The sequence below is a fragment of the Oryzias melastigma genome, linkage group LG12 (assembly GCF_002922805.2).
Source record: "Oryzias melastigma strain HK-1 linkage group LG12, ASM292280v2, whole genome shotgun sequence".
In the NCBI taxonomy this organism is placed as follows: domain Eukaryota; kingdom Metazoa; phylum Chordata; class Actinopteri; order Beloniformes; family Adrianichthyidae; genus Oryzias; species Oryzias melastigma.
Window position 1 is genome coordinate 24,005,010 of NC_050523.1, and position 25,666 is coordinate 24,030,675.

At 43.9% G+C, this 25,666-nt stretch overlaps 1 protein-coding gene across 1 annotated transcript in view; it reads left to right on the forward strand.

Annotated features, from left to right (window-relative positions):
• The first annotated feature begins 2,015 nt into the window (after positions 1 to 2,015).
• Positions 2,016 to 25,666, forward strand: part of rgs7bpb (regulator of G protein signaling 7 binding protein b) — a 59,867-nt gene continuing 36,216 nt past the window's right edge. Inside the window, exons 1-3 of the mRNA XM_024262675.2 lie at positions 2,016 to 2,806; positions 2,889 to 3,061; positions 6,529 to 6,659. Coding sequence (XP_024118443.1) covers positions 2,675 to 2,806; positions 2,889 to 3,061; positions 6,529 to 6,659 — 436 coding nt within the window. The 5' untranslated portion in view covers positions 2,016 to 2,674. The remainder of the gene's footprint in view (positions 2,807 to 2,888; positions 3,062 to 6,528; positions 6,660 to 25,666) is intronic.

Genomic DNA, 25,666 nt, shown 5'->3' on the forward strand with positions numbered 1-25,666 from the left:
CGTCCCAGCCTCTGCGTTACAGTTACACTGTTTCTGTTTCTTTTCTGCTGTGTGTATGACCTTTTGTTTAGTGTAGATTATGATGCACATGAGAGAAAGAAATAAATGAAATGAATTATATGTCAAACCCACCAATTTTAAGGTTGTGATATTATCCAGGGTAAGATGCCATTTAGCCAGTAAATAGAAAAACATAAAATATAGATGCTTTAATGCTCAATTCCACAATGAACCTGAAACTGTACAAAACTTTGTGATTTTTTTTATTGCAAAAAATTACAAAAATCAACATCAAACTCTTTTAAAGCAAAAAATCAAAGCAAAATCAAAATGCATAAATCCACAACAAAATCAAAGACAAGGTTAAAAGAATGTGGACAATGACTAGCAACCAAGCAAAGCTCATCTCCAATGATTTATTCCAAGGGATATCACAAATATATTTTATAATTAGTTTGATTGCAGCATGCTGTGAGAGTGTTTTCACATGGAGCTTTAAAGTGGGCTGATTTGTGTCCTTTTGTGTATCAATAATGGGTTTAGGCTATTGGCTTCATTTTGCTGCTAAATTTAAGTTAATTGTTTTTAATGAGATGATCTTACAATAGTAAAATAATCTCATTTTTAACCACTCCTGAAATGACACTAAATTAAGAGGCCTTATGTGTTTTATCAATCCTCCAAAATGTACATGTCAGACAACTGAGTAAACCTTTTTCGAACTTTGAACATTATTATTGCATCTGTGATTGTGGGATAACTTGCATTGTTTTTTGTTTGTTTGTTTGTTTGTTTTTTAGTTTATTTGTTTGTTCATTTTGTTGTTATTGTTTGAAAATAAAAAAATGAGAAATATTGATTGAATCTACAGTATTGTCAGAACAGTTCATTAAGGCAGATGTTCTTATCTTCTTAACAATATCTGTTTAAAAGCTATGTTCTTAAATTACAGAATTGCTTTGTAATGTTAAGGTAAATTTACTGATTCAGGACAATCTTTTTTTAAAACAAAATTTTATTTTGAAAGGAACTTGTCAGATTTAAATAAATCAAAATTGTTATATAGCCCAATAGAAAATATAGCACTATCATAGTTTGAATTTCAATTGAATGTATTTATTTAGTAGGGACGGATACAAAAACATAGACATACAGCAAAGCAGCTGCCCAGTGCCCATATCATCATGCTTGTAGCAGGAGCTAATTTGCAGCATTTGCCCCCAGATGGGCTTTTTATACAATAAAATAATGGTGATAAGATGTAAAATAAAACAGCTGATTACAAAATGACACAAAATTGTTTAAAAACAGAGACTTATTGAAAAGATAAAAAAAATACACCTGAACAAACCTCACTCAAACATGAGTGCAATGCTGCTGCTGGTACAGCCAGGACTTTGTTTTTTTAAAAAGGCTGAAGCTGGTCATAGACTTCAAATCAGCAGGAAGTGAATTACAGAGTCCTGTCCGGCTCTGGCCTGTTTTTTTTTCTGCAAGAAACTGGAACATATGATAATTTTAGAGGTTGCAGCCCCATGGGTCAGCTGTTGCATTAATAATTTAATTCAAAGTAGGCCTACACGTACAAACTCTGAATTCATATAGCCTACACGCTGGATATGCTGGCAGTGGAATATTTACATTTAATCCATATCAGACTAACATCTTGTCCACATATCACAAGAAGCTAAAACTGATATTTCAAAAATATAATTCTGACTAAATTATTGGTAGGAAATCTGAACTTGAATTATTCTACTCCAGATTATAATCACTGATTATTTTCAGGATTAAATGAATAAACTCCAGGCTGGGTTCATAAAAACGAAAAAATATAATCTTTGACATGAACTGATCCAAAAGATTTAGCTCCCAAAAAGAGAGCCATAAATCACATCTCTATTATTTTCAATTGTGCTTAAAACTGCTTTTACTATAATTAGATAAATCAATAGCAGTAGCATAATCTGCTGAAGTTCAAGGGCTGAAAATCACAAAGTCATCAGGACTGAGTCTGTCTGACACGGAGCTTCATTTGAGGATGGGGTCCAGACTCTCCTGGTTTCTGTCACATGGCTCAGACTAAATATCTGTGCACTTCAGGTCTGGTTCAGATCTTCTGTTCCTGGATTCCTGGAGAGTTTCCGAGTTTGTTGGTCAAAAACCTTGGAAACATCAATAAGAGCCACAATTCAAGTTTTCAAGTCATCTAGATCGACTGTCTCTTCCTGTTTTGGTGTTCTCGGTGGGTTTGTCTCTCGTCAGCCTGCCCACGGAGCGGGTTTGTGGGGGTCACGGATGCTCAGAAACGGTTAACTGTGGATGGATGACGACCATAGACTGTATATAAAGTCTATGATGACGACTGGTTTTGTTGTCGGCTCTCTGACTGGTGGGGGAGAGGCGGAAGACAGGAGCCTCCCTCTAGACCTCCAGGAGGGACTGAAAGGTGACTCCTCTGGTGGGGATGCGGAGGGAGCCTCTGGGGGTCCTCTCGGCCCCAAATTTGGTTCCGGAGGATAACCGCGCGCTCTCTGAGGTGAAGCGGAGCTTCAGCGTCTGAGCGGTCGTCCGCGCGCCGTCCCGCGTCTCCTCCTCGTTCCCGCCGCAGTAACAACCTCCCTGCTCACGCTGTCTATCCGCGGCTGGGGGCTCCGGCGGCGGGGGTGTATGCATGAGTGCTGCAGCTTCCAGGCGGAAGAAGCGCCCGCGGTCCGCGGGGAGCATCTTCCCCATCAGCAAGGGGGCGCAGACGGACCTGGAGCGGCGTGAGAGCATGGAGGCGGCTCTGGAGGACAGCAGGATGGTGGGTGCATGGGCGGGCGGCCGGGGGGATCACGGTTTATTTGCAGATCGTCCGTCAGGACCCCGCTCTGTTTTCCGCGCAGACCGTGCAAGAGTTCAACACGCTGGTGGCGCTGTACCGGGAGCAGGTCATCTCCGTCGGGGAAATCTCCACGGACTGCCCGCTTCTGCGCGCGCAGATGCACCACACGCGGACCAAAGGATGCTCCATAGCCCGGGCCGCGCACCAGGACCTGACCGTTATCTCTGTCTCTGGGTATGAGAGCAGACTCAGACATTCATCTGAACCTGCTCTGATGACATTCACTGTAATTACTTATAGGAATGTATGATACCATAGAGACCGAAAATGACAAGTGCTTAGATTTAAATATATAGAACTCTAAAGCTCAGTTCTACACTTAATTACTGCCCGGGCGAGAGCCTCCCCAGGTGCCCTCACCCACACCCGCCACCATAGTCACAACTGAATTTTGTTTGTCTGTCTCAATGGCCATTTTTACTACAATTACAATTGAAAACAGGGCACAAAAGACATTTAACACAATTCTGAGCAGCATAAAAACAGTTATCAGTACGTACATTAATACTAACTACAATTATAGTGTATAAATATATTTAAAAAATAGGATTTGAAAAAAGAACATCCATGTTTTGAAAATGTAAATTAACATGCCCTACACTGATCTCTACTTCAGAGAAGTAAAATCTGCTCATGGTTGCTGTCTTCAATCCTGTGATTGGTACATTTTTAGTTATGAGTTACATCAACTTTTATCAAAGCCCTAAAGTTTATTTCTAGTCATATACCGAGGTGAAGTTAGTTGGATATTGGATATTCGACAGACATTCGCTCTGGGCGTAGTTAGGGACCGTCAACAAATTAAAGTTTTACCATCAGCAAATAAAGGTTTTTCTTCAACAGCTTCTATGTTTTTATACTTAAATGGTCCTAATCACTCTAGAATAATAAAATTAGCTCTGACCTATCGGGGTCAGCAATTAAGATTCACTTTGGGTGCTTTTCCTATTTTTAGTCATTTTTTTTTACTGTAAATTTACACGTTTTTTTCAATAACTTTCAGGTTTTCATAACTAATTGGTCCAAATCACTCTAGAATATTGAAGTTAACTCAGATCTATCGGGGTCAGCAATTTAGATTCACTTTGGGTGCTTTTCCTGTTTTTGTCAATTTTTTACTGTAAATTTACGCGTTTTTCTTTAATAGCTTCCATGATTTCATAACTAATTGGTCCAAATCACTCTAGAATATTGAAGTTAACTCAGATCTATCGGGGTCAGCAATTTAGATTCACTTTAGGTGCTTTTCTATTTTTAATCAATTTGTTACTGTAAATTTACGCGTTTTTTTTTCAATAGCTTTCAGGTTTTCATAACTAATTGGTCCAAATCACTCTAAAATATTAAAGTTAGATAAGATCTATCGGGGTCAGCAATTTAGATTTACTTTGGGTACTTTTTCTATTTTAAGTCAATTTTTACTGTAAATTTACGAGTTTTTCTTCAATAGCTTCCATGATTTTATAACTAATTGGTCCAAATCACTCTAGAATGTTAAAGTTAGCTAAGATCTATCGGGGTAAGCAATTTAGATTCACCTTTGATGCTTTTTCTATTTTTAATCAATTTTTTACTGTAAATTTACACGTTTTTCTTCAATAGTTTTCAGGTTTTTATTACTAATTGGTCCAAATCACTCTAAAATATTGAAGTTAACTAAGATCTATCGGGGTCAGCAATTTAGATTCACTTTGGATGCTTTTTCTATTTTTTGGTCATTTTTTTACTGTAAATGTACGCGTTTCTCTTCAATAGCTTTCAGGTTTTTATTCCTAACTGGTCCAAATTACTCTAAAATATATAAGTTAACTAAGCAATTTAGATTCACCTTTGATGCTTTTACTATTTTTTATTAATTTTTTACTGTAAATGTACGCGTTTTTCGCATCAAAGGTCAATCTAAGTTACTGACCCCGATAGGTCTTGGTTAACTTTAACATTCTGGAGTGATTTGGACCAATTAGTTATGAAAACCTGAAAGCTATTGAAAAAAAACACGTACATTTACAGTAAAAAAAATTGACAAAAATAGAAAAAGCATCCAAAGTGAATCTTAATTGCTGACCCCGATAGATCTGAGTTAACTTCAATATTTTAGAGTGATTTGGACCAATTAGTTATAAAAACCTGAAAGCTATTGAAGAAAAACGCGTAAATTTACAGTAAAAACTTGACAAAAAATAGAAAAAGCACCCAAAGTGAATCTTAATTGCTGACCCCGATAGATCTGAGTTAACTTCAATATTCTAGAGTGATTTGGACCAATTAGTTATGAAAACCTGAAAGCTATTGAAAAAAAATGTTTAAATTTACAGTAAAAAAAATGACTAAAAATAGGAAAAGCATCCAAAATGAATCTTATTTGCTGACCCCGATAGATCTGAGTTAACTTTATTATTCTAGAGTGATTAGGACCATTTAAGTCTAAAAACATAGAAGCTATTGAAGAAAAACCTTTATTTGCTGATGGTAAAACTTTAATTTGTTGACGGTCCCTAACTACGCCCAGAGCGAATGTCTGTCGAATATCCAATATCCAACTAACTTCACCTCGGTTAGTCATATGGTCATTTTTTTTAAAATATCTTAACCATTTTTTTTTAAAGAAATTGATTTTGTTCAAAACACAATGTGTTTTTCAATCACAGAACAGTAAAGATTAAAGCTATATAACATGATTATTTAAGGTTTTTTGTATGTAATGCATATAAAAACATGCTTATATAGATATATGTGCAACATTTTTGCATAATTGTGTGTAATCTTACAGATCAGTGTGCTGTAGTTGTGAGTCACAATGAAATGGAGCACCAAAGAGTGTGTTTGTGTTGCTGAGGTCAGTGTGAGCAAATGCTAGAAATTCCCAGCACACCTGAATGCAGCAATAGCGAGCTCTTAATGCAAGCGCATAAGGAAATTCCACGCAGCCCCTGAACGCACCTCTTGCGTGGTAAATGTGACAATTAAATCCATTAAATCAGGGCAATAAAGTCAGGATTAAATGTTTTGAATCAACTCTGGGATGGATGTTTGTGGTGGGCAGCTGTGGAGGAGAAGCAGACTCCATCCTGTTGTGTTTGAGCCTCAGAGATGAAGAACAGAGACTCACCTGTCAAAGTCAGAGCTTTTCTGCCGCCAAAATAAAAGTTTTCCCCACATTTGGCGGTTGTTAATTTAGAGCTCATCCTGTATTGAGCCCTGGGTTATAGAATGTCATGTTATGACTGCCTTAAAAAAAGAAAGTTTCTACAAAGTAGACCCCGCCCTCCTTCCCCATCCCTCTTCTTAATTTGGAGACCCGCAGCTGAACTGCCCCTCCAGCCCTTCCCTCTCTCTTAACACCTGTCCGCGTATTCTCAGGTGACGGTAGTGCGTGCACCTGCAGGGGGCGCCAATTCACCGGTTTCTGGCCGTTCAGAACATAGTGATATAACGGGTAACAGAAACCCATAGTGGCGCAGATTGTTTTCCCCCAAGCCCTGAGCTGCCGCCCCCTTTGATTTAGCCCCCCGAGCAGCTGCCCGTACTGCCAGTGCCTAAAACCGCTACTGCTAAAGCTCCAAAATGCTCAGCAGGGAGAAACACCAGGTCATTGTGCTGAAGAGCCCTCCTCTTCTCTGTGCCCTCTCTCCTCATCGCAGGCCAGAGGATGGTGAGATCCACCCAGAAATCTGTCGCCTCTTCATCCAGCTGCAGTGCTGCCTGGAGATGTTCGTAACGGAGATGCTGAAGTCCATGTGCCTGCTGGGGGTGCTGCAGCTGCACAGGAGAAGTACGGTTTCCTCTTTACAATAGCGTTCATCCACAGCTCAACTCAACTCTGAAAGCTGTTTCCATGCAGCCCATCATCAAGCCTCAGTCCCACTGTGTGATGAATCACGTTAGACTATTAGGCCTGATTCACATTGGAGGCGGAAGCGCCGCGAAGCAGAGTGTGATTCACACCAGACTCACATTTTCCCCCAACGGTCGACAGGCGCTTTTGCTAGAGCTTTTTCTTTTTTGTTTGTTTGTTTTTGCCATCACGGATAAATCAATAACCTATAAATATTACCCCATCTTTCTGCTAAGAAGAACTGCTCTGTCTCTCTCTTGTTGTTTTTTACACCCAAAACCCAGCCCCAGGTCTGCTCCAGAGCACATAATGTCTCGGAAAACATAATGCCTCATAATGTCTCATAATGTCTTGTTCCACTGCTATTCAGATGACGTCCAAATCTACCTTCCCTTAAAATCTGGTGGAGCTGGATGTCTGGACAATCTACAAAGATGCCTAGCAGACATAAAATCATGGATGGAGCTGAACTTCCACTGCCTTAATGAAAGCAAGACAGAATCAATCAATCAATCAATCAATTATACTTTATTAATCCCAGGGGGGGGGAAATTAGGTGGTGGGCAGCAGCTGTTACTACAGTTTTTGTCTTTGGTAAAACCAACCAGCTGACAGGTTGCTGCAGTGCTGTTGGCCCCCTGAACCCTTCAGACGCTCCTTTTATCAGAAATCTTGGGGTAAATCTTGACAGGCATTTTAAATTTGACAAGCAGGTCAGTGCAGTAGTCCAGTCCAGCTTTTATCACTTGAGGCTAATCAGTAAAGTTAAGCCTTATCTTCCTCCTCATGCACTGGAACAAGTGATCCATGCGTTAATCTTTTCCAGACTGGACTACTGCAACCCCTTGTACACTGGCATTGACCAGTCTCTGCTCCGCCATCTCCAGCTGGTCCAAAATTCAGCTGCCCGCCTGCTAACGGGGACTAGACGGTGTGAGCACATCACCCCAATTTTACGCTCTCTTCACTGGCTGCCTGTGTCTTTTAGGATTGTTTTTAAGATTTTACTTTTGGTTTTTAAATGTCTGCATGGTCTGGCCCCTCATTATCTTTCTGAACTTTTACATTTTTACCGTCCGCGCCGAGTCCTCAGATCTGAAGATCAAATGTTGTTAAGGGTTCCCAGGACTCGGCTTGTGACCAGGGGAGACAGAGCCTTTTCAGTTGCTGGTCCCAAGCTCTGGAATGCACTCCCCCGTTCTGTCAGGTCGGCCAGTTCTGACAGTGATTTTAAATCACTTTTAAAAACGCATCTTTTTAACCAGGCTTTCAACTCCAGTGTGCAGACTTAGTGGGTCAGCTAGTTTTTATTGTTTTTATTATTTTATCGTTTGTTTTATTGTACCTCATTTTGTCATTGTTTTAATTGTTTTATTGCTCTTATTGTTTCTGTTTGTTGTTGTTTATTGATTTTATTTCTCTGTTCAGCACTTTGGCGGCGTCAGCTTTTATGTGCTTTACAAATAATAAATTGAAATTGAGAGCCATTGACTGTTAAAAATACTGGACTACTCGAGCCATGAGGTCACCCATTGGAAATGCATTACCGCCACTCCTTGTGAAAGTAGGCCACCGCTTTCACAGTCACTTCCTGAAACGGCTATCGCCATATTGCAAACATCTGCAACCCATCTTAAGCGATTGGTCTGAGTCTCTGTGAGTCATAGCTGAGTCATGGAATCTATAGGAAGTACTGTCACCAATCTGGAGTGAGTTTATTGTGAGTTCCCGCCTCTTTCCACGCCTCTACCACGAGACAGCGGATGTAAACAGCTTCTTCTTCAATAACACTGGAGAATTGTACAAGTCATCGTTCAGGCCTTTGAGGGAGAACCATTCCAACATTTGATTCTGTCAGCAGTCCTTTGGGAGTTACTTACATTTATTCCTTTTAGTCCAGCTAAAAGGAGCATTTGGGTGACGCCGCTGCAGAACGCCCCCCCTCGTGCGTGCGCCGCAGCTGCAGCTTGTCTCTTCACATGCGCTGCCAGGTTACAGTCTGATCAGATGAACGTGAGAAGGGCGTTCAGCAGTATTTAAAATAAATAACCATTCTAACAAGTGAACAGCTTGAGCATTTTTCTGTTTGAAAATACGACCAGGTTCTTTCAAGTTTGTCTCGCGCTCCTCCGACGGCTGCGTCTAATTCAGGCTGAAGCTGGAAAAGTGAAGAAGATGAAACTTTGGTTGGTGATTTTATGCGCATATACGCAACTTAGAATTTATAAGCTACAGTCAAAACAGTGAAAAATAAGAAAAACGAACGTTAAACAAACAAAAAAGTCCAAAGCACATAACCTCAGAGTGAAATCTATTTCTACAGAGTAAATCCTCATCTAAAAATGTCGACAGCATTCTCCTCTTGTAGTTTTAAACTGCTGCATCGGTACATTCCATTCAGGAAAACAACAGTAGGACAATGATTGGTACATTGTTGAATTGTAAAGTAGGTGTTAAAAGGTCTTCAAGGACCGCATTGATGAAGTCAGCTCCTATTGGCTACCCGTCATCTGTCACTCAAACCCCTCAGACGTTCGACGTCAGACCCACAAACGATTATTGAGCCATCTGATTGGTCAATTTATAACTCATAATGGAAAAAAATCTTTAAAAAAATTAGGATTAGAAAAAAGAAGTTAATCAGAAAGCAGCAGAGGAAGAATGATTATTCTGACATATAAAATGACTGAGAAATAACTGTCTGTTTCTCAATGTAAGTCAATGGGACTTTGGCCTTTTTGCAACCCAGTGGTACTTCCTATATGGAACACGGAAGGAGGGGGATTTGCTAAGTCCAGTTCTTATATACAGTCAATGTCCGGAGCCCACTAGCTGATGTGTGTGCACGTGAGTGTGCGTGTCTGTCTGTTTGGTGCATTGACTGTATATGGTAGAACTTCCTTTCGTGTTCCATATAGGAAGTACCTTTGGACTACGACATTTGCAGATTATATTGGGATTTGTAGTGAGAGCAGGGAACAGGTGGAGGTGGAATTAGAGAGGTGGAGGTTTGCCCTGGAAAGGAGAGGAATGAAGGTTAGCCGCAGTAAGACAGAGTACATGTGTGTGAATGAGAGGAACCAGAGTGGAAGAGTGAGGTTACAGGGAGAAGAGATAAAGAAGGTGGAGGAGTTTAAGTATTTAGGGTCAACAGTACAGAGTAATGGAGAGTGTGGAAAAGAAGTGAAGAGGAGAGTGCAAGCAGGTTGGAATGGGTGGAGAAAAGTGTCAGGTGTGATGTGTGACAGAAGAGTTTCAGCACAAATGAAAGGAAAGGTGTACAAGACTGTGGTGAGACCAGCCATGTTGTTTGGACTAGAAACAGTGGGACTGAAGAAAAGACAGGAAGCAGAGCTGGAGGTAGCAGAGATGAAGATGCTGAGGTTCTCTTTGGGAGTGACCAGGATGGATAGGATCAGGAATGAATACATCAGAGGGACAGCACATGTTAGAGGTTTTGGAGATAAAGTCAGAGAGGCCAGACTGAGATGGTTTGGACATGTTCAGAGGAGAGACAGTGAATATATTGGTAGAAGGATGCTGAGTCTAGAGCTGCCAGGAAAGAGGTCTAGAGGAAGACCAAAGAGGAGGTTTATGGATGCAGTGAATGAAGACATGGAGGTGGCTGGTGTTAGAGTGGAGGATGCTGAAGACAGGCTTAGATGGAGGAAACTGATTCGCTGTGGCGACCCCTGAAGGGAAAAGCCGAAAGGAAAAGAAGAAGATGACTGTTATGATTGTAGCTTATAAATTATAAGTTGCGTATCATACGGAATGGTACAGCTCCTCCCAACCAAAGGACTTTTCCACACTTTTCCAGCTTGCAGCCTGAATTAGAGCAGCCGTCTCCTGTAAGGAGAGCAAGACAAACTTGAAACAGGAAAAAGATCCAGATGTTCACTTGTTAGAATGGGTATTTATTAGGGCTGTCAGATTTGTCGCGTTAAAAACGCGTTAATTTGACATGTGCGTGACGCCGACAATTTTTTTGACGCATTAATCACGGATTTTCTCATACGTGCCTTTCCACACCGCGCGCAGGCGTCCCTCATCGCCCTCTAACTCACCAGCTGCTCTCACTAGATCACGGGCGGGTCTCCAACCACCGAGCTACTAGCTAGAACCGGCCCGGGGCCAGGACGCAGAGAGCTCCTGCACCCTAACCCGGCTCCGGTTCGGCTCCAGTCTGGTGGTACCGGCTCGCGTCCGGCGCCGCGTCCCGAGAGCTGCGGACCCCCGAAGTTCCAGACAGCAAGCGCACCGGGGGACGTTTTAAATGTAGTTTAAACAACGCCAGTTATTTGTAGATAAAAAGATAAATCTCAGCTTTGAGTGTGTGGCCCGTCCCTCTTTCGCCGCGCGAAAATATGCAAAATATCTCAAAGTTCTGGAGGTTTAAGCGTGATCCAGCCCCAGCATAGCGGTCTGTCTGCCAGCATATTCATGGCGTGAGCTCCGCTGGACACGTCCCTGCATCGAGCTGCAGCCAGAGAACGCGGTGGCAGTAACTGACTGTCAAACTATCCACAGAGTATCCCGCTTTTCTCAGTCTTTAATGTTTTAAAAAACAAAAGTTAATTGAAAATGATAAATCTCTATTTCATTTATTACTCGAGTTCAGCAGAGGAGGAAAAGATTTGGTTCTGACAAAAAATGAACAACTTTTATTTTTGATGTTTTTTATTTTATTTTACTGAACGTTGATTGAAGTTTTGAATTTAAAATGCCCTTCACTTGCACTTGGGCTTTTGTTAGGAATTTTATGTTACAGCCTTTTATTGTTAAGAAAGTTTATCTCAATGCAATGTTGCAAAATAAAGTATTTCTGATGAACACTATTAACTTTGCCATTCTTGTTTTCATAATTAATGTGGAACTGCTAAATTCCATGAAGCACACATTTTTTTCATTAAAAAAAGGCAACATATTAATTTGCGATTAATCGCGAGTTAACTATGGACAATGCGATTAATCGCAATAAAAATTGTAATCGCCTGACAGCTCTAGTATTTATTTTAAATACTGCTGAACGCGTTTCTGTTCAGACTGTAAAGTGACAAGCTGCTGCTGCTGCGTGCGTGAGGGGGGGGTGCAGCGCACTGCTGTGGCGTCACCCAAATGCTCCTTTTAGCTCAACAAAAAGGTATAAATGTAAATAAATTCAAAAGGACCCCTGACAGAATGAAATGTAGGAATGGTTCTCCCTCAAAGGCTTGAACAATGACTTGTACATTTCTCCGGCGTTATTTAAGTGGAAGCTGTTTACATTCCACGGTCTCGTGGTCGAGGCGTGGAAAGAGGAGGGAACTCACGACAAACTCACTCCTGATTGGCGAGAGTACTTCCTATAGATTCATGACTCAGCTCTGACTCACAGCGACTCAGACCAATCTCTGGCGATGGGTTGCAGTCGTTTGCAATATGGCGATAGCCGTTTCAGGAAGTGACGGTGAAGGTGGAGGCCTACTTTCAGGAGGAGTGGAGGTAATGCATTTCCAATGGGGGACCTCATGGCTCGAGAAGTCCAGTTTTATTAGACTATCTATGGTTTGGTGTGTGCGCACATGTGTGTGTGTTGTGATTGGATGTTTATTTTCATCTCTATTGTCTTCTTTAGATACAAAAACATGGTCACATTTGTCAATCACTGTGTTTTATTGTGAAAAATTGGTTATATTTTGAAAATAAACTGGATTGCTCATGTATCTTCTTGCCAGAATTGACGCGAATTGCTCGCGGGATATTATAGTCCAGACACCAAAACGATCCCCAGTATGCCGCGAGCCTTCCGCGGAGGACCGCGGAGCTTCCACATCCAGTGTGAACCAGGCGTTAGGAACGATGTTTCCCTTCACATTAATGCATTTTCGATAGAAAAATTTTTTTTTAAGTATATTTTTGTTCACAAAATACTCAAAAAAATATATATATAAATATATATATATATATATATATATATGAAAGAAATGTGAAATATGTGAAAGCTGTTTTTCCGTCAATGATAGTTTCCTGTCAAATTAATAACAGTATTTTGTAAAATGTAACAAATTATTTTGAAGACAAGGTGATACGGTGGAAAAATGTTGAATCCGATGGAGGAACAGACACATCTTAGGATTAACACAAGTGTTTAATAACAAAATCAGAATAATACACGCGGTGCACGTGAGCGTGTAGGGAAGCTCTTTCATAGAGGGTCTCGGGATCAACAGAAGCCTCTGCGTCCTGTATTTGTCTCGGGGTCAACGTGTTATCTATGTCTTAACATCAAACCCTCTCTACGTTGGAATTCTAACTAACTGCAGGCTGTTTTAAGTATCTGAGAATACATTCAGAGACATGTGTTAATGAGCACACAAAGGTGCACAAAGGTGCACAAAGGTTACAGAGCTTCATTGAAAGGTTACATATAAGAATAAAATGGAATTAGAATTTAATCAAAAATATTCTCTTACAACAATTTTCCAGATTTTCTATTCTCTGGGGGGATTTGTGCATCTGTGTGATAGCAGATGAACATTTAACCATCTGTTTCCTCTAAGTTTCCACATCTCACAGACTTGAAGGCCTCCTTGGTTATTCCTTTGTGGATTTTGTTCTGGGCTGCTTTACGGTGAAGCAGCAGACTGATTGTACCTCTAATGGAGGGGTCTGCAACTTTCAACACTTATGCTTCGTTTCCACTGAGTCGTCCAGACCAGACTGGACCGGGCCAGACTGAACTTTTTAACGTTTCCATTACAAAATGGACCCGTTAAACAGGACTGACTGGTACCATTTCTAGACCCGCATTGGTCATAGGTCCATAGAAAATAGAATGGATACGTGAGGGCGGAGCTTCTGTCGTCACACGATGTAACCCCTTGATTGGTGGAAAGGTTTTACGATAACAGGAAGTGTCCAACCAGTGCTTTTCCTGACTCTTTCCCGAAGATCCAAACCCAAAGTTCTTTTCTCTTTTCTTCGCCCTTGAACTTTCCCTGCTTTGTTTCCCAACCGTGGTTGCGAGACGCAGGAGAGATCTTCTCCAAGGCAAAAGAGCTGCTCTTCCTCCGAGGTTCTCCTCCATAGAGCCTCCAGAGCATGTGAAGCCAAAGAATCAGTCTCAGTTCTTACAGGAACTTTTTCAAATCAAATCAAATCAAAGTTACTTTATTTTTCCGGTAGGAACTTCCTTTGCTGGTGGGATCACAAGACAAGACAGAGTCAAACAATCATCAGTAAAATCCATAAAAAAATCATACAAATCATTAAAATCAAATACTCCAATAAAAACAGTAACATACATACAACACACATACCCTTTTAAGATGCAGACTCCCTAAAGTTTCCAACTTTAGCTGTTTAGCAGACGAATTGAAGTTGGTACAAAACTGGACATAGCTCTCTTTGTTTTGAAAGGCAGAGATCTGAATCTGCGACCTGAGGGCAACAAGCTGTAATGGGTGTGAAGAATGTGTGTGGCGTCTGTGGCGATGTGTGAACCTTTACGTTTAGCTTTTTTATTGAAAATTGTCATGAGTGACTCCAGTTCTTGGCCTACAATTTTACTGCTGATTTTAATTATTCTGTTAATTGCATTACGATTACCAAGACTGAGTGAACCAAACCAAGCGACAATATTGAATGAAAGTATGGATTCAATGAAACATTTGTAAAAGGTTATCAGGATGGACGGATGGATTTGGAGTTTACGAAGTTTACGTAGAAAAAAGAGGCGTTGTTGACATTTTGCAAAAAGGTGTTCACTGTTAACCTGAAATGTGAGTTTGTTGTCAATTATGGTACCAAGATATTTATATGAGCTGACTTGTTCAATTGTTTCATCATTAACAGACAGACTTTGCATAATGGATTGTCCATGGTGGAAACAGAGGATCATCTCTTTGGTTTTCGACACATTCAAGTCCAGACAGTTATTTCTACACCAAGAAGAGAAAGTGTCCAGTTCCTGCTGCAACACATCTGTGTTGGTGGTGTCCATGATGACAGTGTCGTCCGAGTATTTTATGTATGTGATTCCTGGGGTTGAGCTTCTGCAGTCATTTGTGAAGAGAGTAAAGAGAAGTGGAGAGATCACAGAGCCTTGTGGAGCACCTGTAGAGATTGACTTGACGGAGCTGAGGTGGCCATTTACTCTGACCCTCTGAGGTCTTGCTGTCAGGAAAGACAGAACCCAGAGGATCAAATGAGGGTTGACGTCCATCTGGAGCAGTTTGTATCCCATCAGGTGTGGTTGCAGAGTGTTAAAAGCACTTGAGAAGTCCACAAAAACCAGTCTGACACAAGACTTGGGCTGTTCCAGATGACTGAAGGCTCCATGCAGTAGAGTGAGCACCGCGTCATCAACCCCTCTCTGCTGCCGGTATGCAAATTGAAACGGATCGGCATGCTCGCTGGTGTCGGCCTGCAGCTGGGCTAGAACAAGCTTCTCAAAGCTCTTCATGACCAGAGATGTTAAAGCTACCGGCCGATAATCATTGTTAGATTTGGGGTTATTCTTCTTTGCAACAGGACAGATGATGGATGACCTCCAAATTGAGGGGATGGAATGCTCAGCCAGGGATTGGTTGAACAGTGAGCAGAAGACAACAGCTAACTGGCTGCTGCAGGCTTTCAAGAGGCGTCCACAGATCCGGTCTGGCCCAGGTGCTCTGTGAGGTTTTGTAAGCCTCAGGATACGCTCCACATCTCCAGGCTGGAGCTGCAGGTTTTCAGTGGCCTGAATCATGGAGGAGAGCTTAGCAACAAGCTCCTCCCTCTCATGAGTATGATCACACTGATCAAACCTGCAGTAAAAGTTGTTAAGATCCTCAGCCATCTCGACACTGGCTTGAGCACTGGGCAGGGCTAAGCTAGAGTTGGTGGGGAGACCAGCCAGGGTTTTAACACCCCGCCAGGCATCCCTGGCTTTGGCTTTGCAAAACAAGGTCTCCACTCTTTCTGCGTAAGCCTTTTTTGCTGATTTAATTTCTTTATTTAGTTTGTTTTGGATAAGTTTGCACTGGAGTCTGTTTCCTGATTTAAATGCCATTTTCTTTTCATTGAGAGTTGATTTCAGACCTTTGGTTATCCAGGGCTTATTGTTTGGGAACACTTTCACAGTTTTTGTGGGAATGATCATATCCTCACAGAAAGTGATATAGGACGTAACTGTGTCAGTGGCTTCCTCTAAGGTGTGTCCTTCAGTGAGCACCTCCCACTGGGTGCAGTCGAAGCAGCCCTGGAGTTTCTCCAGCGCTACATTGTCCCACAGTCTAACTTGTCTCTTTGCCGCACCCTCCCTCTGTAGTTTTGTACGATATGAGGGAATGAGGTGAACAACATTGTGGTCGGCAGTACTGAGTGGAGGTTTTTTATAAGCCCTGTATGCATTTTTCACATTGCCATAGCAGAGGTCGATTGTTTTGTCGCCTCTGGTGGCGCAGTTGACATATTGATGGTAGGTGGGAAGAGTTTTGTTTAATCTGCAGCCATTAAAGTCCCCTAGAATTAGAACCGGTGAGTCCGGAGAAGCATTTTCCAGCAGTTGTACACATGACGAGATGGACTCTGACGCGCATGTGACGTTGCCTGATGGTGGAATGTAAACAAGCACGAGCGCCAGCTGACCGAACTCACGGGGGAGATACTTAGGTCTGAATGACAGCGCGAGCAGCTCAACATCAGGTGTACAGCAGGAGTGGATGACTGTAGCTGATCTGCTCCACATCTGATTGACGTACACACACAGACCGCCCCCGCGTTTTTTCCGGCTACTCACAGTGTCCCGGTCCAGGCGAATTGGGGTCCCGAACCCATCCAGAGAGAGGTGCGAATCCGCGACGGTGCTGTCCAGCCAAGTCTCAGTGAAGCAGATCAGGCTAGCATCTTTGTAAGCCCACTGGCACGAGATGTTGGCGTGTAGTTCATCCAGTTTATTTCGGAGAGAGCGAACGTTGGCGAGTAGGATAGAGGGGAGCGGAGGGCTTTTCGGGGTCCCGGAGAGTCTCTTCAACCTTTGCCTCACTCCTCCTCTCCTTCCCCGCTTCCTCCACCGAACAGGCCTGCTGTTGCCATCCGCGCCGAACCGTCCTGGTAGAACTTCGGTCCAATTTTGTAAATCCACTTGTGTTGGAAAGCATGAATACCGGAGCAGCAACAGCTCCTCCCGAGTATATTTCAGGGATTCACTCTTGAGTTTTATACCAAGAACGGTCGGGGTTCCGATTAGTAGGAGCAGAACCAGGATAATCATCCACTTCCTCATTCCGACAGAAAAGTTTGGGAACGAGAGATTAATAAATAAATGAAAGAGTTTTACGTTCTGTTCCACCCAGCACACACTTTCGCAGATTATGTGCATTAAGACACAAGTCCAAGACGAGGATTCACTTAATCACTTATTAACGTTCAAGCAGAACATTTGCACGGTCCAGACGATCCCAGCAGCGTGTCGCCGTCACAGCGCCACATTACTTTTCCTTGTACTGCCAATTGACAACAACCGTCGGCACGCTAATGCGCTGCCTTTTTTTTCTCTTTTCTTTCTCTCCTCACAGCGCGCACTGCTTTCCTCATGCACTCTTTCCCCCGCACTGCGTAGAGCAGGGCTGCCCATTTGTACAACTGTTTGAGATGCCACCACTAATTAATTTTAAAGCCCACTGGGAGTGGCATAGTGAGTTAAAAGGATGTGGAAATGTTTGGGGTGGGGCTGTGTGAAGCTGTAAAACTGTGAAGCTGTGAAGCTCTTACTGAAGCGACCCTTGTGAGCAACAGATGTGCTCGTTTCCTTTAATAAAAGGTAAAAGTTTAACCTTGGCGCCTCTGCAACCTTTATGCAACCTTTAACCTTTACCTTTACTGCATTTTGGTTTCTGGACATTTTTCTGAGGACACCCACGACATACTTGGTGTCAGAAGTGGGATACGCAGATGGCCAGCCACAAAAAGGTTAAACGCAAGGGTCTTCGTTCATACAAGGATGAGATGGAGCCAACTTCTGATGTGGGCCCACTGTCATCTTCTTCATCGTCGGAGGAGGAAGGGGAGCCTGGTGCCTATGCTGAACCAACGGCTCCAACCACAAGCCCAGAAGCTGACCTGGTAGCCATGATGAGGGACTTCCTTCATGGACAGCAGAAGCGGGAAGACAGCATCATCGCTGCACTTCAAGGTCTGAGAGCTTCTATGGTCAAACCAGAGCACCATCCCAGTCGGCAGCGGAAAGCTACTCCTGATGTCGCTGGACCAAGCTCCGCCACAGCCGGGAACCCAAGAATGGAACTGCCAACCCCAGCTGCATCGTCTCGTCACCGGCGTCCAGTAGAGCCCGAGGAGGACGACAGCTGGTCTGACCACTCTCGGGGCAGAACCAGTCAACACCCGCCTGATTGGAGGCCCTACATGGAACCAAAGATCCCTACATATCAAGCAGGTGAGGACATTGAAAATTACCTGCTTCGCTTTGAGCGAATGGCCAAAACCTGGATATGGCCAGAGACTGAGTGGGTGTGTCGCCTGGTTCCACTGCTGTCCGGGAAAGCACTGGAGGCCTACACCGCAATGGACGAGCAGCAAGCCCACTGCTACAAAGGCCTGAAAGACGCACTTCTGGTGAAGTTTGACATCTCGCCAGAGACCTATCGCCAGCAGTTCCGGTCTGTGAGTGTTACAGCCGGGGAGAATCCAACTGAGACGTACCACTGACTGAAGGGCCTCTACCGACGTTGGATCTGTCCAGAGCAACACACCAAGGAGCAGATCGGGGAGATCGTCATCCTGGAGCAGCTGCTGAGGGTACTTCCACCAGACGTGAGGACGTGGGTGAAGGAGCATGAACCGGAGGACAGCCTCACTGCTGCCCGGCTCGCGCTGCAGTACTTCAATGCCCGACGAGGGATGTCGTCCACCAGGCCCTCTGGTTGGGATCAGCGTTGTTCCATGCAAGCCGGCCCACCGGGTCCCATACGGAGAGACTTCAACCAGTCACTTCAAGGTACCAACCCAGCCCCTAGTCAGCGAAAGGCCGGTAAGGCCCTTGTGTGCTTCTATTGCCAGCAGCCAGGTCACAAAGCCTCTGCATGCTCAGTTCACAAGGCTAAATTCACAGGTGCTTGCTATGCACCTAGACTAGAGACTGACTTGAGTACAGGGTCTGCCATCACTGATGAGAACACTGTGCAACATGCCCTACTTGTCAGAAAACTGCCATCACCCACAAGTCAGACAGAGCGCTATTGCACCCCCTACCCTGTAATCTCCACACCTTTCAGGAGAATTGCAATGGACATTGTTGGACCCCTACCTAAGAGCAGCAGTGGTCATGAATATATCCTAGTGGTCTGTGACTATGCTACACGCTTCCCAGAACTTTTCCCCCTGCGCACCATAACCACCCCTGCAGTTATGAGAGCTTTGATACAGCTTTTCTCCAGAGTAGGAATACCAGATGAAATTCTAACTGATCAGGGAACCAACTTTACCCCCAGGTTGATGAAGTTGTTCCAAAAGCAGTTGGGGATCACAGCCATCAAGAAAACCCCATACCATCCACAGACCAATGGCATAGTGGAAAGGTTCAACCAGACCCTGAAGAGGATGCTACAAAAATTCGTGAGTGACACAGGCAAAGACTGGGACCGTTGGCTCCCATTTCTACTGTTTGCTTACAGGGAGGTCCCTCAAGCTTCAACAGGGTTCTCTCCATTCGAGCTTCTTTATGGCTGGGAGGTTCAAGGTCCACTTGATCTGCTCAAGAAGAGCTGGGAGGCCAAACCAACCGACTCCGCAGAGAGGGATGTGATCCAGTTTGTTCTGGAGATGAGAGACCGGTTGGCACGGTACAGGGAAGAGGCAGAAACGAACCAGCAAGAAGCCCTGAGGAGCCAAAAGATGTGGTATGACGAGCAGGCCCGTCATCGTGAACTCCAACCAGGTCAGAAGGTTCTGTTGCTTCTCCCTTCTTCTTCCAGTAAACTCCTGGCGAAGTGGCAAGTACACCATTGTCGCAGGATGGGGCCGGTCACTTATGAGGTGTACCATCCTGAGAAGAAAAGAGACAAACAAACATACCACGTGAACCTGCTCAAGGAGTGGAAAGATGGTGCTAATTCTCTACCAGAGAAGGTCTTGATGGTCAGGAACGTGAAGGCCGAAAAAGAAATGGACTGACCCAGAACCACTGACACAGCCAACCTCTCTGTCTCTGTCACATCTGTCCCCTGAAAAGACCACACAGTTACTCAACTTGTTTTACAAAGTTCCGACTCTCTTTTCAGCCCAGCCAGGCAGAACAACACTCGTTGAGCACACCATACGGCTCAAAAATGGACAACCCATCTGGCAATGGCCTTATCGAGTACCACAGAGGTTGGTGGGACAGCCGAATGATGAGGTGAAGAAGATGCTGGAGCTAGGTGTCATCGAGCCCTCCAACTCTGAATGGTGCAGCCCAGTCGTGATTGTCTCCAAGAAAGACGGCTCGCTGCGGATATGCATCGACTTCCGGAAGCTGAACGCCATCTCAGAGTTTGACGCATATCCAATGCCAAGGGTGGATGATCTGTTGGAGAGGATTGGAGCTGCCAAGTATATCACCACCCTCGACCTATGCAAGGGCTACTGGCAGGTACCTCTCACCAACACATGCAGGCAGTACACAGCATTCAAAACACCTGTTGGACTGTTTCAGTTTACAGTAATGCCCTTTGGTCTGCATGGAGCACCAGCCACGTTCCAAAGGCTGATGGACAAGGTACTACAGGGATGTGACCACTGCGTGCAGCCTATCTGGATGACGTGGTGGTCTTCAGTAACACCTGGGAGGAACACCTTCAACACCTGTCTCTCGTCCTTGGGAAGATACAAGATGCTGGTCTGACCTTGAATGTCGCCAAATGTGAGTGGGCCCAGAGAGAAAGCTGCTACCTGGGGTACCTTCTGGGAGGTGGTGAGGTGCGTCCACAAGTGGATAAGGTGGAAGCGATCCGCAACTGCCCTCGACCACGCACCAAGAAGGAGGTACGGTCCTTCCTAGGATTAGCAGGCTGGTACCAGCGATTTGTTCATCAATTTGCCACTATAGCCGCTCTGCCATTCTCTTTGTCACACATGCGCAGTGGTCCTAATCCGGTCAGCAATGATGTCACAGGAAGTTCTCAGTAGGCTCATAACAACACGCTACCTCGAAAATGTGGGAAACATAAGGAAAATAAAAGAGGAAAAAGTGTCAAATGTAATTTCTGCAAGACAGAACTTGTGTTCCATGAGGGCACTATGGCAATAAATGATCACCTGAAGATGAAGCATGTTGAGACTGAGTTTGATCACGCGGAACAGAGAGCTTCCTCTAGCTAAGCTGACATTGGCGCTAACACAGCTAGCGCTGCAGCTAGTGTCATTACTGCTCTGTTTGGAGATGAATGCAAGATGCAAGAATAAAAAATGTAAGATGGCTGACACTCTATCAGACGCGGGTTCCAGAGCTCCTGTTTGCAGAGACTGCACCTCTGTTCATTGCCAACTCCAATCTACCATTCGGAAGCTGAAAGCTGAGCTTCAGGAAAAGTCCCAACTCATCGAAAAAGTACTCTCCGTCACTTCATCCCAGTCAAACTATATTACATACCTTCAGCAGTCAGTCATCGCCGACCAGGCCAGTCGCTCCATGTCTCAGACACTTCCTTGGTCTGAAGGAAAGCCTGCTGAAGCTCACTCCACCAGCTCAAACAGCGATGTTGTGCAGCTTCGTGGTGGTGTTGCAGACGCATTTGAACCGACCGATGAGTTTAGAGCCCCAGCCAACTGCAGCCCTGGAGAATCGGTTGAGTTTCCATGTGATCGCCAAGAGGACCCGAGGGACCCCGCTCTCAGCTCAACACCCAAGCTTTCATGGGCGGAGGTGATGCGTCGTGGTCGGGGGAGCCGTGGGCCGAAAAGCGATCTTGCTAGCTCGGCTAATGTGGAGATCGTCAACCGCTATGCCCCGCTGGCCGAAGACTCATGCCCTGTCGATCGGCCAACAAACCAACGGGACCCTTCGGAACCAGGACTCCATCACCGTGGACCTCCAGCAGAACGGTCATCTCCGCCTGCAGCAACTGGATTCGTCCCGACGGCGCATCCTGCCTTTGCCTCCTCCGCAGCTACAATCATGGCTCTGAATCGAACAGCGGCGTCTGTTCGATTCAGAGCTGCCTCTGGATACTCTTCGCGGGAACCAAGCAGGAGCACATCTTTTCCTGGAGCTGCGCCGCCGGCCCCGCTGCCCGCCGCTGCTTTCTGCTCCGTCTCCACGACAAAAGGGAAACGCCGTCAGCTGCTCCGCAATGCGGTAACCCGACACTCGGGCGAGCCCTTCTGCGCGTTGGAAAACATCCCGCCCGAGACTCTGGAGGATCCTGCTGCAAAAAGTTACCCCGGATTGCTGTCTGACGGACAGCTGTCCCTGCTGAGAGCCCCGCTCTGGCTCCTGGATCGGAGCGCAGCCCCATCCTTATCCTGGGAGACTCCATCGTCAGGCACATCAATATTAAGAGGTGCCACACACACTCCATCTCAGGAGCGACAGTCAAGGACATTCATAACTATACCCACCAGCTCTCCAGTAAACACCCCTCCACTTCAACTATTATAATACATGCAGGTACCAATGACATTAAGTTCCAGCAGTCAGAGACTTTGAAAACAGACTTCATCTATCTCATTCACCACATCCAGCAGTTTAACTTACAGTGCATCATATCTGGACCACTTCCTGCACCCCGTTACAGAGATGTCAAATTCTCACGAATCCGTCAGCTCCACATCTGGTTAAAAAGTTACTGTCACTAATTAAATATTCATTACATTGAAAATTTCACCACCTTTTACAATAGACCAAACCTTTTCAAATCAGATGGCTTACACCCAAACCATACAGGCTCTCATCTCCTCAAATTGAACATAGATCTCACCCTCCACTCCTCCACTGCTCCTTCCAGCTGACGGTTCGGTCAAACCACTCACATCCTCTCCACATCAATATCTTTTATTCTAGTTCACATCACTAGCAGGTATTCAGAACATCCACTCTCAAATTCACATTCTCCTTCTGTCAGATGTCCTCAGTATGTACATATAGAACCAGACACAGAAACATCATTGGATTCACCTGCTGAACTAACCATGGCTCTTTTAAACGTCAGATCTCTCTCAAATAAGTATTTTATAATTAATGATCTGATTGTTGACCGTGATTTGAACTGTTTATTTTTAACTGAAACCTGGCCTGGTACTGATGCACCTGCTATTCTCACTGAGGCTTCTCCACCTAATTTTAACTTTTTATTTTCTATCAGGGAAGGAAAGAAAGGGGGTGGAACAGCGTCAATTGCTCAACATGGTATAAAAACGGAAGCTATCTCTCTAACTAGCTATCTTTCATTTGAGCATCACTCATTCCTGTTTAGCAACCCACCCATCTTAGCAGTCACTATTTACAGACCGCCAAATCCTCCCTCATGTTTTTTACAAGAATTCTTTTGAGTTTTTATCTATCATTCTTTTAAGGCATAATAGGATCCTTTTAACTGGAGATTTTAATTTTCATGACGACAACCTGGATGATCCTTTTGCCTCTGAGTTTTTAAATTTTTTAAACTGCATGGACTTTACCAAGCATGTGGCACAGCCTACTCACAACAGAGGACACACCCTGGACTTGGTCATCACCTACGGCTGCTGGCGTGTCCTCTGTTGTTGACTTGGCTGTGTCAGACCATTATTGTGGGTTTTTTAAGGTGACTGGTTTTATCCAGCAGGAGGCCTCAGTGAGAACTGTGACGAAACGCTATATAACTCCTGAAGTGGCAGCAAATTTTATTGACATTTTAAACCAAACTCCTGCTCAGATTTTACCAGTGTCCTGCGATTCTCTGACAGATAATTTTAATGACAGACTAAAGTCTCCCATCGATATAGTAGCTCCATTAAAAACCAAAACACTGAAACCAAATACAAATACACCTTGGAGAGATGGGGCTACTTTAAATCTAAAGAGAATCTGCAGACGAGCAGAGAGAAAGTTTAGAAAAACAAATTTAACAGTCGATTATTACTTTTTTAGAGACCAACTAAAAACCTACAACCATGCAGTAAAACAGGCAAGAACAGTTTTCAAAACTCATCACTGACAATAAACATAACCCCCAGTTTCTTTTTAAAACAATTGATTTTTTATTGAACAAGGATTTTAATAAACCCATCATGCCCCACTCTCAAACTGCATGTGAGGACTTTGCGAACCACTTCAGGAGTAAAGTCAATGCTATTAGATCTAAGCTTCAACCGGTACATAGCACTAATGTTAGAAGGTCAGTGGCATTCTCTTTACCTGAGGAAACACTGGAGAGTTTTGTCCTGGTTCATGAGAAGACGCTTGGTCGAATTTTTTCCTAAGCAAAAACTACAACCTGCCCTTTAGACCCCATCCCCACTTCTCTTTTAAAAAACTGTTGTGGATTCTTTGAGTCAGAGCTTTTAAACATAGTTAACACCTCTCTTCAGACGGGTGTCTTCCCCACTGCCTGTAAGACGGTGGTGGTGAAGCCCCTTCTGAAGAAGAGTAACTTGGATCCAAACATTATGGACAATTACAGACCTGTATCCAACTTACCATTTTTAGGTAAAATTATTGAAAAAAATGTTTTTACTCAATTACAAATTTTTTTAAACAAACATAATATTTTAGAAAAATGTCAATCTGGTTTTAGGATAAATCACAGAACTGAGACGGCCCTTTTAAAGATTTTAACTGACCTCAGAAATAATTCTGACACTCAACAGCTTTCCATTCTGGTGCTACTTGATCTTTGATACGGTAGATCACCAGATTTTATTAGACAGACGTAAGAGTCGGGTTGGCCTCTCAGGAACTGTTCTTAACTGGTTTCATTCTTATCTAACTGATCGACATTTTTATGTAAGTTTGGATACATGCTCCTCAAGAATCCATGAAATAAGTTGTGGGGTTCCCCGAGGGTCAATTTTAGGTCCAATACTCTTTAACTTGTACATGTTGCCTCTTGGGGACGTCATCAGGAGACACGGCGTTGACTTTCACAGCTATGCTGATGATACTCAACTTTACATCACCGTGTCTCCTGATGACCTTGAGCCTTTAAACACTCTTTTAAATTGTATTTTAGACATAAAGCCATGGATGGCAGAAAACTTCCTTCAACTCAACCAGGACAAAACAGAAGTTTTAATCATCGGTCCTGAAGACAAGAGAGAGAGGATTTTACCCAAACTCAGCAATTTAAAATTTCTCAATGTGTGAGAAATTTGAGCATAGTTTTTGACTCTGAGCTGAATTTTACTCCACACATTAAAAATGTTGTGAAGACAAATTTTTATCATCTCAAAAACATTGCCAGAGTCCGCCCATTCCTCTCTCTTGCCAGCACAGAGGTGCTGATGCATGCTTTCATTTTAGTCGTTTAGATTATTGTAATGCCCTGCTCTCTGGTTTACCTAAAAAGTCTCTGTCAAATCTACAACTTCTTCAGAACTCAGCGGCACGAGTTCTGACGAGGACCAGGGGCGGGAACACATTACACCAGTTTTAAAATCGCTGCATTGGCTCCCTGAGCGTTTCAGGATTGATTTTAAAGTTCTCCTAATGGTTTATAAATGTTTTTACGGTCTTGGGCCATCTTATTTAAGTGATTTGCTTTTAAGATATGAACCCTCACGGACTCTGAGGTCCTCCGGCACCGGCCTCTTAGTTGTTCCTAAGGTGATCACCAAAACACATGGTGAGGCTTCGTTTCATCATTATGGTCCTTGCCTCTGGAACAGCCTGCCAGAGAGCCTCAGAGCCGCAGAGACCGTAGAGCAGGGGTCTCAAGCTCAAATCAGCCGGGGGCCGCTGGAGGCGGAATCTAGTTGAGGCCGGGCCGCATCAGGATTTTCATAAG